Source organism: Nematolebias whitei, chromosome 3 (genome assembly GCF_014905685.2).
Source record: "Nematolebias whitei isolate Nwh7 chromosome 3, NemWhi1, whole genome shotgun sequence".
In the NCBI taxonomy this organism is placed as follows: Eukaryota; Metazoa; Chordata; class Actinopteri; order Cyprinodontiformes; family Rivulidae; genus Nematolebias; species Nematolebias whitei.
Window position 1 is genome coordinate 40,978,117 of NC_056500.1, and position 14,175 is coordinate 40,992,291.

A 14,175-nucleotide genomic window follows, 5' to 3' on the forward strand; every position below is an offset into this window, starting at 1 on the left:
AACATGTAAAGCTCATGCATATAACATGTTAAGCTAACATGTATAACATGTTAACATGTATAACATGCTAAGCTAACATGTAAAGCTCATGCATATAACATTTTAAGCTAACGTGTATAACATGTTAACGTGTATAACATACTAAGCTAACATGTAAAGCTCACGCGTATAACATGTTAAGCTAACGTGTATAACATGTTAACGCGTATAACATGTTAAGCTAAAGTGTATAGCATGTTAACGCGTATAACATGTTAAGCTAAAGTGTATAGCACGGTAAGCTAACGTGTATAGCATGTTAAGCTAAAATGTAAAGCTCGTGTGTATAACATGTTAAGCTAACGTGTATAACATGTTAACGTGTATAACATGCTAAGCTAACATGTAAAGCTCACACGTATAACATGTTAAGCTAACGTGTATAGCCTGTTAAGCTAATGTGTATAATAATAATGTGTATGTATCGTCATCATTGTATGTTCCCATACAAAGACGAAATTGACTCTGCTTTTAACCCATCCACCACCAGGTGGTGCAGTGGGCAGCTATGGAAAGCGCCCGGGGAGCAAATGAGGATGAGGTGTCCTGCTCAGAGACACCACGAGGTGTGGAGTGACCAGGGATCAAGCCCAGGACCTTCGGGTCCCAAGTTGGCTGCCCTGCCCCTACACCATCTCGGCCCCATAATGTCACAAGAGCCAGTTTACAGAATATGTCTTATTTACCCAAGAGATATGGTAAAGACGTGTTTTATAAAGCATGCTAACTGCTACAATAAGAAGAACGTTTTTTTAGATTATCTATCGTAAAGAAAATTTTATTTTCCAATTCTCTATGCGGCCCGTTGATTGCTTTAAACGTCTCGACGTGGTCCTGTGGGGGAAAAAAAAGTTGCCCACCTTTGACCGTAAGCATAATTTTCTCACAGAATCTCAAATTACTAAACTGAAAGAAACAGTGTATTTTATTTTGAAGGTACAACCTAAAACTTACCAGACACACTGGTACAGATCCAAATGTTATGGACTTTAAAAACACACATTAGAATTGGAACAACTACGGTTTAAAAAAAGTTAGTGAGTGTTTTACCTGCAGTAAACCAGTGTTACTCTGTTTGGAGAATTTGTGGCAAAGCTGATCTAACCATTGCTCAACAACAAGAAGTGGTTTTCTTATAACATTAATCTACCCCAAGTTCAAACATTTTAGTAGGAATATGAGGATTAATCAGTTCAAACAGATCACAGACGTCTGCAGCAGTAAACCCTGATTCATGGATGCATCAGTCTGCACCCAGGCTCATATCTTCAGGCATCTGCTTCCAACTAAAGCAAATACATTAAAATATAAAGTTGCATTGGAGCGGGAAGAACAAGTCTCCTGTAGACTTTTCTTTCTGTGACTTTTTTTGCTGTGTTTTATAGTTTTATATTCTCAGTAGCAACACCCACGCTTTGTAGATCAACTAATATTCACTATAATGTGTAGATTAATAAAGTAAATCTGTGTATTATTTTAATATTATTATAGCTGACAGTTTTTATTTACAACAAGTAAATGTCAGTAAGTGGTTATGCTTTTCCCATTTGTAAGCAATTATTACAGCCCGTTTATGAAAAGTTAAGTTTTGTTGTTTAAGATGAAGAAAATGTTTCGTACCAAACACATTGTTAAACAGGTTTTTAAGTTTGCACTTATTTATATTAACTGCGAGTCAGGTTTCATGAAACTATACTGTAAAATTAAACGAGGCCTGTATTAAATGTTTTTATTACTGTTAATATTTGGATCGTGTCCTTGCTTTGTTCGTTTTGAACAGCACAGAGTTGTGATGAAGGCCTGGATCGTGTGGCATTAAATGTTTTTCCTGCTCAAGGATGGTGTCAGCTGGAGTTAACAGTTTGGCACTTTGTGACATTTTCTTTGTGTTTTTTAATCGCAGAGCATTCTTGCCGGGAAATGAGCCACTCTTTGTAACATGGTTCATGTGCAACAGTTTTGCAAAACTCATCATGTCACAAGGATCTAATGTAGCTGCTGCAGAACTGATGCTGAGCATTCAGCCCCAAAAGTTTGCTCAAAAGTTTTAAAACGTTTAGGAACTTGTTTTTAAATGATCGTCTCTATGATTCCTCACACTAGCTATGTTTACATGTGCAACACTTTTTGACCAGATTGAAATGTTTTTAGGTTAAATAATTCAAATGTATTGTTTACATGGGCACAATTTGTTCATGACGAGCGTTTACATGCAGCGGGTTTTGTTCTGAACAGCAGTACTGACATGCGCAGAGTGGTAAACTCTCCTTTAAAAAAAAAAGCACAGAAGAAGAAGTTCTACTTCCGTGATGAACGTAAACAAACCTGAGCACCCAAAATGGACCCGCAACATGTTTTAATGACGGTGGAGACGTTACTGCACTCCCTGACTGAGCTACAGGTAATACAGATCATTCTGAGCTCTTTCAAAGTTTCTAGTAGAAATGTTGTGTCGCTCACCGACCAGTTTTGCTTCCCTGACATGCTAATATTATTAGCATTAGCCAGGTGGAAATGGCAGCGTTGCACATGCGCAGTCAGGTCAGTTTTTCACGATCAGATAAAAACGAACAGATCAAGTGTTTACATACGCACCGATCGGGTTATGAATCGGCGTAAACCCCCCGTTTTGTTCTGATCACAAATTATTTCAGATCACGCTGAATAAACAAAAAATAACCCGAACAGGGTGTTTACATGACGCGTTATTATCCCGAACAGCCGTTTGATCCGGTTACTTATGTCCATTTAAACATACAGTGCCTTGTGAAAGTATTGGGCCCCCTTGAACTTTTCAACCTTTTGCCACATTTCAGGCTTCAAACATAAAAGATATAAAATTTTATTTTTTTGTGAAGAATCAACAACAAGTGGGACACAATCATGAAGTGGAATGAAATTTATTTGATGTGTCAAACTTTTTTAACAAATAAAAAACTGAAAAGTGGGGCGTGCAATATTATTCGGCCTCCTTGTGTTAATACTTTGTAGCGCCGCCTTTTGCTGCAGTTCCAGCTGCAAGTCTCTTGGGGTATGTTTCTATCAGTTTTGAACATGGAGACACTGAAATTCTTGCCCATTCTTCTTTGCAAAACAGCTGGAGCTCAGTGAGGTTGGATGGAGAGCGTTTGTGAACAGCAGTCTTCAGCTCTTTCCACAGATTCTTGATTGGATTCAGGTCTGGACTTTGACTTGGCCATTCCAACACCTGGATACGTTTATTTGTGAACCATTCCATTGTAGATTTGGCTTTATGTTTTGGATCATTGTCTTGTTGGAAGATAAATCTCCGTCCCACTCTCAGGTCTCTTGCAGACTCAAACTGGTTTTCTTCCAGAATGGTCCTGTATTTGGCCCCGTCCATCTTCCCATCAATTCTGACCATCTTCCCTGTCCCTGCTGACAGAAAGCAGGCCCAAACCATGATGCTGCCACCACCATGTTTGACAGTGGGACAGATGATTTACGCCGATTCATAATCCGAATGGTGTCCATGTAAACACTTAATCTGATTATTTTATTCTCATCGTGGAAAACTGACCTGACTGCGTATGTGTGATCCATGTCAACCTGACGTATTTCCGCCTGGCTAGATGCTAATATGTCCGGGAAGCAAAACTGGTCAGTGAGCGACAGCATTTCTACTAGAAACTTTGAAAGAGCTCAAGATGATCTGTGTTACCTGTAGCTCAGTCAGGGAGTGCAGTAACGTCTCCACCGTCATTAAAACCTGTCGCGGGTCCATTTTGGGCGCTCAGGTTTAGAACTTCTTCTTCTGTGTTTTTTTTTTTTTTTAAGGAGTTTGCCACTCTGTGTATGTCAGTACTTCTTTTCAGAATAAAAGCCCGCTGCATGTAAATGCTCATCGTGAACAGATTGTGCCCAAGTAAACGATACATCTGAATTATTTAATCTGAAAACATTTCAATCTGATCAAAGTATATTGCGCATGTAAACATGACTAATGAGAGTTTACTAGTTGAGACAAAGGTGTTATTCATAAACAACACCATCGAGGTAAATAAACCACCTCTCTGTATGCTCTTTGGCTTTTTAAAAATTTTATATTGTTGCACATACAAATGTTGCAAAGTTGCATCAGTTGCTCTCACCTACAGAATGTACTGTTCCTGAAATGCCTGAAGCATCAACTTCGTAGGGCCATTTTCATAACAATACTCCCGTCAACACACATTTAAATAATGGCTGCCTTTAGGCTAGTTTAGCAGGTTTCAAACAAACAATCATGAGCTGGCATTTTTGACCAATCAAAGAGGACTCGTCTCACCTAGAGGGCGGAGCTAAAACACCTCTGTTTCAGACAAAAAGTGACGGGATGAACTGCATGTGAGAAAAATACCTTCATAATGCATCAGCTCGTGTTTGTCTTGAGAATTTCAGGTGCTCGTTTTTAAATCTGTCCTGTTTGTTTTAGAAATAAAAGTCAAAGAGCCAAACTTCACGCTCAGAAGAACCTTCAGGGTGGAGAACACCGGACTGCTCCCCATCACCGTCAGCTCAGCAGAAATCAACGGACAAGCTTGTGAAGGATATGGTTTTAAAGTTCTCAACTGTCAAGAGTTTGCACTCAAGCCAAATGCTTCCAAAGACCTCCTCATACTGTAAGTGATCACACTGAGTGTTGGTTTCTGTCACAGCTGCTGCAGAGAGCTAAACATTTGTCAGAACGTTTCACTTTTATTTCTCATGGTTTTTCTAGTCAGATGAGACTTTTAACTCCTCATTTGCTTATTAAGAACGAGTGTAACGAGTATGATGGATGTCTTCTCTCTCCGGTGCTGACACAGCCGGATGGATTGCTTGTGATTGACTTGTCCTCCGTACATGCCTTGTTTGTGGTCTGCAGCTTTTAACTGTGGTTTGATTACTCAGCCGTCGTCGTTTTTCTACGTTAAAGGGCTTTTAATATTGATTTTTCCACGTGGCAAAATTATTCCCAGATTTATTCAGATATGAATTTTTGATGCTTTACGATCTGTAAATTAAATGGATTTTCAGTTTGATTGCAAGAAATGGACCCACAAATTATTATGAGGAAAAGGGGAAATATTTGTTGTAAATGTTTTTAAGAAAATGCATAAATTGAAAGATTGTGTGAAAATGTGTTCACCCCCAAAGGTTAGTAGTTAGTAGAGCCACCTTGGACAGCAGGAAGTCTCCTCAGTTTGTCTCCATGGACATTTTGTCCATTTTTCATGACCAAACAACTCCACCTACTTCAAGATGTAAAGATGCTGCTCGTGTACAGCAATTTTACAATCGAATTACAAATTCTCAGTTGAATTAAGAGCACCTTCTATTGAATTTCTTCAGCGTTGTGTTGATTCTGTGCAGGTCACAGTGGTCCATTTCTGTCCCGCTCCATCAGTTTGACAGAGAGTCCTTCTGACCCATTTTATTTAATGGCCTCTGTTAGATGTTCAGAGTTTAGGATATTCTTTATAACACAATCCTGATCTGTACTTCTCCACAAATGTATCTGAGCTGTGTGGAGAGTTCCTTGGTCTTCATGTTGTCTCCAGCTTGCTGGTAGCTCTCGCTGCTTAAGAGGATCAGAACAGGTTTATATTTACTGACGTCTCTGGACACTCAGAGTGCCCACTGGTGGATCTTATTGGACAAGTCGTGGTTTTTAAAGGTTGGGGCTTCAAAGCAATAGGATGTATGCACTTATTACTGTCGTGTTTTTCATTTTTAGAAATATTTTAAAAGATTTCCCCCTATTTAGCTCATTAATCTAGATTTTCTGTACCGTAATTTCTGGACTATAAGCCACTTCTTTTTCACACACTTTGAACCCCGTGACTTATACAGTTTAGCCTCGTCACACCCGGGCGCTCACATAGCTGCCCAATACTCATCTCTCTTGGGGTTGGGTTGTCGTGACTCAGTGAGACTACCTGTATAAATAAAATAAAAAAGTCTGATCAATGAAATTACGAAAAGGTCACAGTCGAACCAATGAAACAGGGAAGGCGGGAAATGTTTCCCCTCCTCCCTGTTCTCTCCTCCCCAAAGAGCCCCCAAAGAGGATTTATTAATATTATTTTTTTATTTAGTGGGCACAGCTCAATAGTCTGGAAATTACTATATATATATATATATATATATATATATATAATTAAATTAATAATAATAATTTAAATATTATGTTGAAGGCAACCAAATCAAATAGTACTGGTGGGGAAAGCTTCTGCACCAACGGATGCCTCTAATCAGAAGTTTGATTCAGCCCCAGCTTGATCATTTCCCCTCTCCCCCCATCAGAAACACCGCAGGGTGATTATAAGCAACAGATCTTATTCGTCTTATTTTGCTGTTTGTCGTCTCCTTTCAGGTTTACGCCCGACTTCACGTCATCTCGAGTGATCCGAGAGCTGAAGCTGATGACTCGCGGGGGCTCGGAGTTCGTGTTTGTCCTGAACGCCTCGCTGCCCTACCACATGTTGGCTGCGTGTGCAGAAACTCTGCCCAGACCCAGCTGGGAGCTGGAGCTGTACATCATCGTGTCTGTCGTGATGTGGTGAGTGCACCTCTGAGCATTAAAGCACATTTGATGGATCTCGGCGAGTTTTATAATTGTACACTTTTGTCTTTTGCAGCTCCATGTTTCTGCTGGTGATCGCCACAGCCTACCTGGAGGCTCAGAGCATTTGGGAGCCTTTTAAAAGACGGGTGTCTGTGGAGTCCAGCTCCAGTTTGGAGACTGGGAGGCCCTTTAACCTCAGGGATATTGTTCAGTATCCCAATGATTTAAAGTAAGTTTACCAGGAAAGATGTTTCTGTTGGCAAAGTCTTAATCTCATAAACAGATTTATTAAAAGGGTTTGGATCCACTGGTGAGTTCCCAGCAACATTTCAGAAAAACTCAAGCCTCCAGCTCGTTAGCTCTTCTCTGGATTATTGACCTGATTTTGAACTTTCCAATTTATTTCAGTGAGCGATTTTCATTTTTTGTTTGCTTATTATCAAAGAAACAGAAATCTTTTTGTGACCTTCAGTCCAATCAGCTGTTTGCAACTTATTATTTAATTATTGTTTAGTGTTATTTGAATATGAATTCAAAGCACAGCAAGAAAACAAGTATAGTCTCTACTTTACTTTATTTTAGCTCTCTACAAATTATGAGTAATTTCTAATATAGCCTTAAAGTGATCTAAACACTGATCTGTGTGCTTTCTCCTAGTTCTCAGTCTGTCACAGCCGAATGAGTTAATGTGGATTCATGCCTTCAAACTGCTGTGGAAAAATAAACTAAAATTAACAGAAAAATACAAAAAAAAGTAGAATTTCTGAAAAAATTAAATGTTAATGTTGAGTGCTGAAAGAATTAACTGAAGAAGCCTAAACTGAGTTAGATGAAACGAGCAGAACAGGATTAAAATGAGTAAACTGAAGTTAAAAATTTAAATTTCCTAAATCAAAGCTAAAAGTAGCCACATCATAAGTAGCAGGACAGTAGCTAAAAGCTGGTTGTAGTGTAAGAAGGCAAATGTGGAGCAAGTGTGCTTCAGCAGATTTTAAAATGAACATTTTGAAGGAATTTAATTTTTGTTGTGCTTTTTATTTCAACTAGGCCTGTCACGATAAACAATAAATCAATTAATTACATGATAAATTAAAATTATCTACCTCATTTAGTTCATTTATTTATTAAGGACTTTGTTTTTATTTATCAGCTATCGTTTCTTCGTGTCTCTCTTTCTACTCAAGACACTGGATGACAAAAAGCTCAAATCTGCTGCTCATCACTGACCCCTCCCTTTCTCTTTAAAATCCATTTTAACCGTCCAAAATTGTGTTTTTGGATCGTTAAAAGCAGCTAAGCTGAGAGGCTAAGCTACGAGCTAAGCTAACAGGCCATCCTTGGGGGAAAAAAACCTCTGTCTTGTCGAAGCTCCAAAATTCACAGTTGAAACTCGTGCCTTTGTGTAAAAAGTTGTTTTTCTCTGCAAAAAAAGCTGAGAACTTGTTTACTGATTTATTTTTTTTAATTAAAAGCTTTGTGCGAAAAATGCTATGCTAAAGAGCTGAAACCACACCGAGCGTCCGCCATTTTGAGAACCAAAGAGAGACCGCCCATGTCACGTCAAGGGGCCTCCCTCCCATTGTTCTTTAAAAGACGCGCTGCTCACTCCCTCACTATCCATCCTTGGGTTCAAACAGTCTTATACTGTCATCTGGTGGTCAAAAAAGGTACTACACTCAAAACAAATTAACCAACATTTCTTCTTAAATTTGACAATAATTACTAATTATTGTCAAATTTCAAACCGTATTATCGCTTATCGCAATGATTTCTGAGACAATCACCCAGCAAAATCTGTTATCATGACAGGCCTAATTTCAACTAATGTGAAATGTTTTTAAAAGCTACAAAACTCAAAAGTGACGGCACGTTTTATCAAGCTGAACATTTTGATGGTACGAGTAATTAAAAAAAGCACAAAATCTCCAGAAGTACTTTGAGTCTAAAACAATAAAAACTTCCAGAATAAACTCTAAATAGGAAATCGGTGTGTACGCTGACTCAGCAACCCTTCAATAATCCTCTGAATACAAAGAAGAGCAGAATTTGAAGATCACCTGCTACTGGGACTGCATGAATGGAATTGGGGATCAAAAGTAACTCGGACTGAGTTTCCACCTGCTCAGGTGTGGACAAGAAAGTTGGGAAACACCCAGAGAGTCCAGCTTTGGTCTGTTCTGCACTGAATTTACTTCTTTTTAAATCTGCTTCTTAAAAAAATGTCCTTTTATGTGTTTAGCTTTATGTGGGGCAGCTGAGTGGTTAGAGTGGTCGTCTTCCAATGGGAGAGTTGGGGGTTCAATTCCACCAGCTGAGGTGTCCCTGGGCAAGACACAGAACACCTCATTGCCTCTGATGTGTGTCCCATCGGTGTATGAATGAGAGACAGATTGTGTTGTAAAGAGCTTTGAGTACAAGATAGAAAGGTGCAACAGTCCATTGTGAGTTGTGCAAAGTTTCCTTCTGACTGTGACTACACAGAGTTTGGACTGAACCACTGCACTCATCTTTCACAGTCAGAGATCATTTGTATTTTTCATCTGTGTGGGGCAGAGCGAGAGCTCACTTCAAACTTTTCATTCAAGCTCTGTTTGCATCCTGGCTGCTGAAGCCTGGACAAGCTGATCTTTAATTCTCAGCTCCTCTGTAAGCTGACAAAGACCTTTGTAATATAACCTTTGTAAAGTAATGCAGTAAAAAACTGAAATATTCCAATTTAAAACGCTCAAGACTTTTGTCAGTCTTTAGTCCTGACGCTGTAATACAGTGAAGAATCTGAGTGAAGGCATGGAGTCAGATGTGACTGAAGAGGACAAACAGCCTGCACGTTGTAATTAACAAACTCGTCTGTCCCTGTTTAGGTTAAATAACTACAGCGAGGCCAACCAGACCTCCAGAGGATTATACGCATCCAGCAATGGAACAGCACGAGTTGGGAGCCGACAAGACAAGAGTCGGATCTTATCAGACTCGGACAGCCAAGATAAGAGGTCCAGGATCTCTTACAGCCGCCCACCTATACAAACGATTTCATCTCAGTCACCCAAAGGAAGTTCATCAGTGGGCCAAGATAGCCCTCCAGCTCCGTGCCAGCTAATCAGCCGAAAACCTCGAAACGTTAAACAGCCGGACCCCCAGAGTTTACCTGGGTCGTCCCTTCCACACAGAGACCCGTGTCCTGAGGACCCAGAATATGCCAGCCTGATAGGAGCCATGGACAACGACCTCGACCGTCCAGAGTCGCTCGGTGCTGAAGCGCTACAGGAGCGGAGTTCTAGGTCCATTCAAAACAAAGGTACCGTGTTCGTTTTTAACTGGAGACAGGAAGTGGGCTTTGCTGCAGCTGCAGCTTCTAACGTAGTGCTTTACTTTTGTTTGAAGTGTTGGAGAACAAAGGGAAGCAGCGTCCAAAAATGAAAGCGCTTAAAAAGAAGGAAGAAAAAGAGAAAAAATCCTCAGTAAAGACCCCAGGAGAGGACCCTAAAGACAACATGGCCGACAACGACGACAGCTCCTCCACCACCACAGAGACCTCCAATCCAGATGTGGAGACGAACCTCAAAGAGGTACGCTGAAATGGGACTGTTGGAGTCCAGCTGTGTCTTTCTTCACCTCTCTAACCATTTTCTTTACTTCAATTATGCCTCACATCTGACAGGAACCAGTGAAGAAGAAAGGGAGGACCGTCACATCTGGAAAGGAAAAAGAAGAAACTTTAAATTTTTCAAGCAAACCCAAAGAAAAGAGACGAGAAGCTTCAAAGAAAGAGAACCAAGCAGATAAAACCAGGTTTGCTTTTTACATGAAAAGTGCCAAAGAATCCTTTAATTAGTTTTTAATAAATGTTCTGTGTTGGTTCTCAGTTCGCTGGAGCTGCCGTACGTAACGCCACTGGAGAACAAACGAAGGAGCTTCACCTCCAAAGCTCTCCACCCCATCATCCCAAAGACGAGGCCCACGCAGAAACAGAGAAGTGAGTTTTCTACCGCTCGGTGTCTCCATGTTCACCTCCTGTTCAGATTTGCTCGTGTGACCCGTTTCGGTTTTGTCAGTAGATGGGAAGCTGGAGGACGGGCGCCCCTCCCTTTTAGCCAAACTGTCATCCAGCTCCTCCGTGCTGGAGCTGGGCCACAGCAGCAGCTCTGAAGGCGAGAAGGAGTTCGCTTCTCCTGAGTGGGATGTCCCACTTTCTAACAACGCCGTCCGTAAGTTGACCCTCGAGCCTGCTCTGTCCAGATGTTTACATCATGAGAACTCACCAGAGGTGCTTTTCTCCTGCACATCACTCACAGAGGCAGACAGTCTACAGCAGATCTCCCTCCAGACCATTAACGCAGATCCTTTCCTGAAGAGGTCGGCCACCGCTGGGACCTGCTCCCCTCCACCGACCTCCCCCAGCTTACTGTCCCGAGGCTCCTACAGCAGCGTGCTGAACAGTAACAGGTCTCCTGTTGTTTACACTTACTGTCTTTAGCCCCCGCAGTCCAACACGTCACAGACTTCATCTCATTAACATTTAAAGATGTTCAACTGGTGGCTTTTAACAAGAACCGTGTGCGGCTGTGGCTGAGAGCGGTCTTCCTCCAATGCAAGAGTCGGTGGTTCGATTCCACCAGCCGAAGTGTCCCTGGGCAAGACACTGAACCCCTCATTGCCTCCCATGTGTGTCCCGTCAGTGTATGAATGTGATAAAGCTCTGATTATTCTTTGTATAGTTCCAGTGGAGTGCTGTGTGAATGGATAAATGAGGCACAGATTGTTGTAAAGAGCTTTGAGTGTCTTGATAAGATGGAAAGGTGATATACAAGTACAGTCCATTTAACATTTATTAAGGGAAGACAAAATTAACAAAACAGCTGTTCTGAAAAATGCACAAAATAAAACCTCTTTGGAGTAAAAATCCACCTCTCCTGCTCAGCCCAGTTTCATTAATCGTTTCCTGTAACAGGCTCATGGTCAGCGACTGCATTACCTAATGATCCTTTAGAACACAGCAGCTTCTTCACAATCTGTTCAGTGTGGTTTACATGAGATCATTATAGTTTGCTAACATCAGATCTCTCCTCCTTTTATTAGTTCTGCATTTGGTGCTCTTAGTTAAATGAGTTCTCTTAGAATAAAAGGAATGATGTCAGGGAAGTGGCCCAACAGAAAAAAGGTCAATTTACATGTGGAGTGTTTGTGTTGTCAGCATCTTACTTGCAGCAGGTGGAAAACACGCAGAGATCTGCTTTTTAAAACGACTCACGGTTCAACATTTACAGGCAGTTTGTGAGAACTGTCGCTCACGTCATGTTTGTAAGAGACAGTTGTTTATTTTGCCGTGATTTTCTTAACTGAGTAACGTTCATGTTGAATTAAGCAAGAGTTTACACAGAGGCCGTTTCCTGCTGTCAGTCAGCCGAGTCTGTCGGGAGCTGATTTGTGTTTCTAACCAGGGGTTGTGCTTGTGGCAGGAAAAACTCTATAGACATCTTGAATTTTTAAACGTCTAAAGTTGCTGTTTAGGGTTTAGACTCACAAAACATCCACGGCTCATCCATCAAAAGAATCCAGTGAACTGTGTCTACACACCACAATGTTCAGTGGATTACAGTGAAAATATAAAACAGCTGTCTGCAGCGTACACAAACACTCATTTATAAAGCTGTACATGTAGTTGTTTTCACGCAGTTTGGTAGAACAGCTCATATTTCTGTCCTCACTTCAGAATGGTCAGAACTGTGTACGATGTCGTGGAGGACAAGTAACAACTTTTTCTCACAGTGATTGTAAAACTGTTTGTTTATTCAGCATGTTGCAGTTCTTTGACAAATGTTACAAGACTAAACTTAAATAGTTGGATCATTTTTTGCCCTCACCATGAAAAATAAACCAGTATTACTTTTGTTTTTCTTTACAGCGATCTAAATCAGAAAAAAGCCCCAGGACATAAACTGTCTTCCAGCACTCCACTCCCAGGCAAAAATGGAACCCCCACCTTTGCTGCTGTAGCTGCAGGTTACGACAAGAGCCCAGGTGAGGAGGATGCCGCAATGCATTTTGGGTTTAGTACAGTCCTTGCAGTGGTTAGTTTATTGGAATGCTTTATGTTCTCACCAGGCGGTTCTGGCTCGGGTAAAACCGAATGCCAAGGCAAGAATCTGACACACATGACCTCAGTGGAAAGTGACAGCTCGGACAGGTAGCGTGACATCAGGACTGTATTTTGTGCAGTCGGGGAAATCAATACACTAATCCTAATTCTACCTCTTTTCTCCCTCAAAGTTCTGGATTATGGAGTCCAGTAGACACGGTCACCAGTCCAAACTACCCGTCTGCCAACTCCTTCACAGCATTCGGGCCCAACAACTCCTTCAACCTGATGAGAGGTAATGTCACAGTGAGCAGAGGAATGTTGGGTAGCTGGTTCACCTCCTTGGCGCTGACATGTGTTTGTGTAGTTTTCAGTGGAATGAATCTCCCAAAGCCGTCGGAGCCACAGACCAGCTGGCCAGACTTCAGCAACGTCTCCTCGTCCATCTGGAACAACCCAACCAGCGGCGACGCTCTGCCGTCCTGGCCACGCAGCTCCGGCTCACCTACCATCCCAACTTCAGTAAGCTCCGCCCCCTGATCCGTTTCTCACATAGCAGCACAGTTTCTCACATCCCGCCTTTGTTTGTGTGCAGTCACTCCTGGAGAGCACGAGTAATCCGTGGTTGGCGCCCACACCCTTCAGCAGCTCCATCTGGTCAACCAGCACAGATTTAGCATTGCACCCTTTTCCACCACCAACCAGCTCGACTGCTCTGACTCATCTCAACAACCCCGCCCCGTCGTCGCCCGCTTCCACAGAGATGAGTCGTACCTTTAACCCCTGGAGCGCGTGGCGTCCCACACTGAGCCGCCGCAGCTCCGAGCCCTGGCCCAGCTCTTCTGACAAAGACAATTGAGCATTAAACATCAGCACTTAACAGAAGTACCCCGTCTGCTAAAAGATCAAAATCTTTTATCGTCAGAGTTTCTGAGCAGAACTCCACATTCAGTTCTGTGTGGCTTTTTATCCACGAGGGGCAGGAATGCCATCTTTTATTTGAATTTGTTTTAACAGGTGTCCCTGAATCCATTTACAACGTTTGGAACACGACACAAAGTCTCTAATTTTTCATTTTAAAGTTGGAACAAATGTGTTATTTTAAGCCACATGCCAGTTTGGTTCTTATTCGATCAAATTAAAACAATTCTTCTAAAAGTCCAGTTTAAATATGTTGGCAGCCCCTGCACCTGGTTGTGATCTAGCAGCAGTGATCTCTACAAAACTGGAACAAGATTTTTGTTTGTCCACCCCAAAAGACAAATAAAGCTTCAATTGTTCATGTTCCTTTTCTTAAAGTGGAATTTTTTGATCAAGTGATCAAGAACGTTCTTAAGTTTGAGGTTTGAACTGTTCACCAGTCGCCTTTTCGTCTGCAAATTTAATTAAAGGATTTAAGCAAAAAAGTATTTGTCCTTTTTTCATGTCTTACGTTAAACCAGCTTTCAGTTTTATTTTTTTATTTCGTAAGAAGGGAAGTATCTGATGTACGATAAACAACGTGATAGAA

At 41.4% G+C, this 14,175-nt stretch overlaps 1 protein-coding gene across 1 annotated transcript in view; it reads left to right on the forward strand.

Annotated features, from left to right (window-relative positions):
* tmem131 (transmembrane protein 131) overlaps positions 1–13,963 on the forward strand; it is a 47,908-nt gene extending 33,945 nt beyond the window's left edge. The window contains 14 exon segments of the mRNA XM_037698260.1: positions 4,475–4,661; positions 6,398–6,583; positions 6,663–6,818; positions 9,451–9,884; positions 9,971–10,155; positions 10,248–10,378; positions 10,453–10,562; positions 10,642–10,794; positions 10,882–11,032; positions 12,492–12,607; positions 12,692–12,773; positions 12,857–12,960; positions 13,033–13,187; positions 13,261–13,963. Of these exon segments, the coding sequence (XP_037554188.1) occupies positions 4,475–4,661; positions 6,398–6,583; positions 6,663–6,818; positions 9,451–9,884; positions 9,971–10,155; positions 10,248–10,378; positions 10,453–10,562; positions 10,642–10,794; positions 10,882–11,032; positions 12,492–12,607; positions 12,692–12,773; positions 12,857–12,960; positions 13,033–13,187; positions 13,261–13,524 (2,414 nt within the window). The 3' untranslated portion in view covers positions 13,525–13,963.
* Positions 13,964–14,175: the final 212 nt, after the last annotated feature.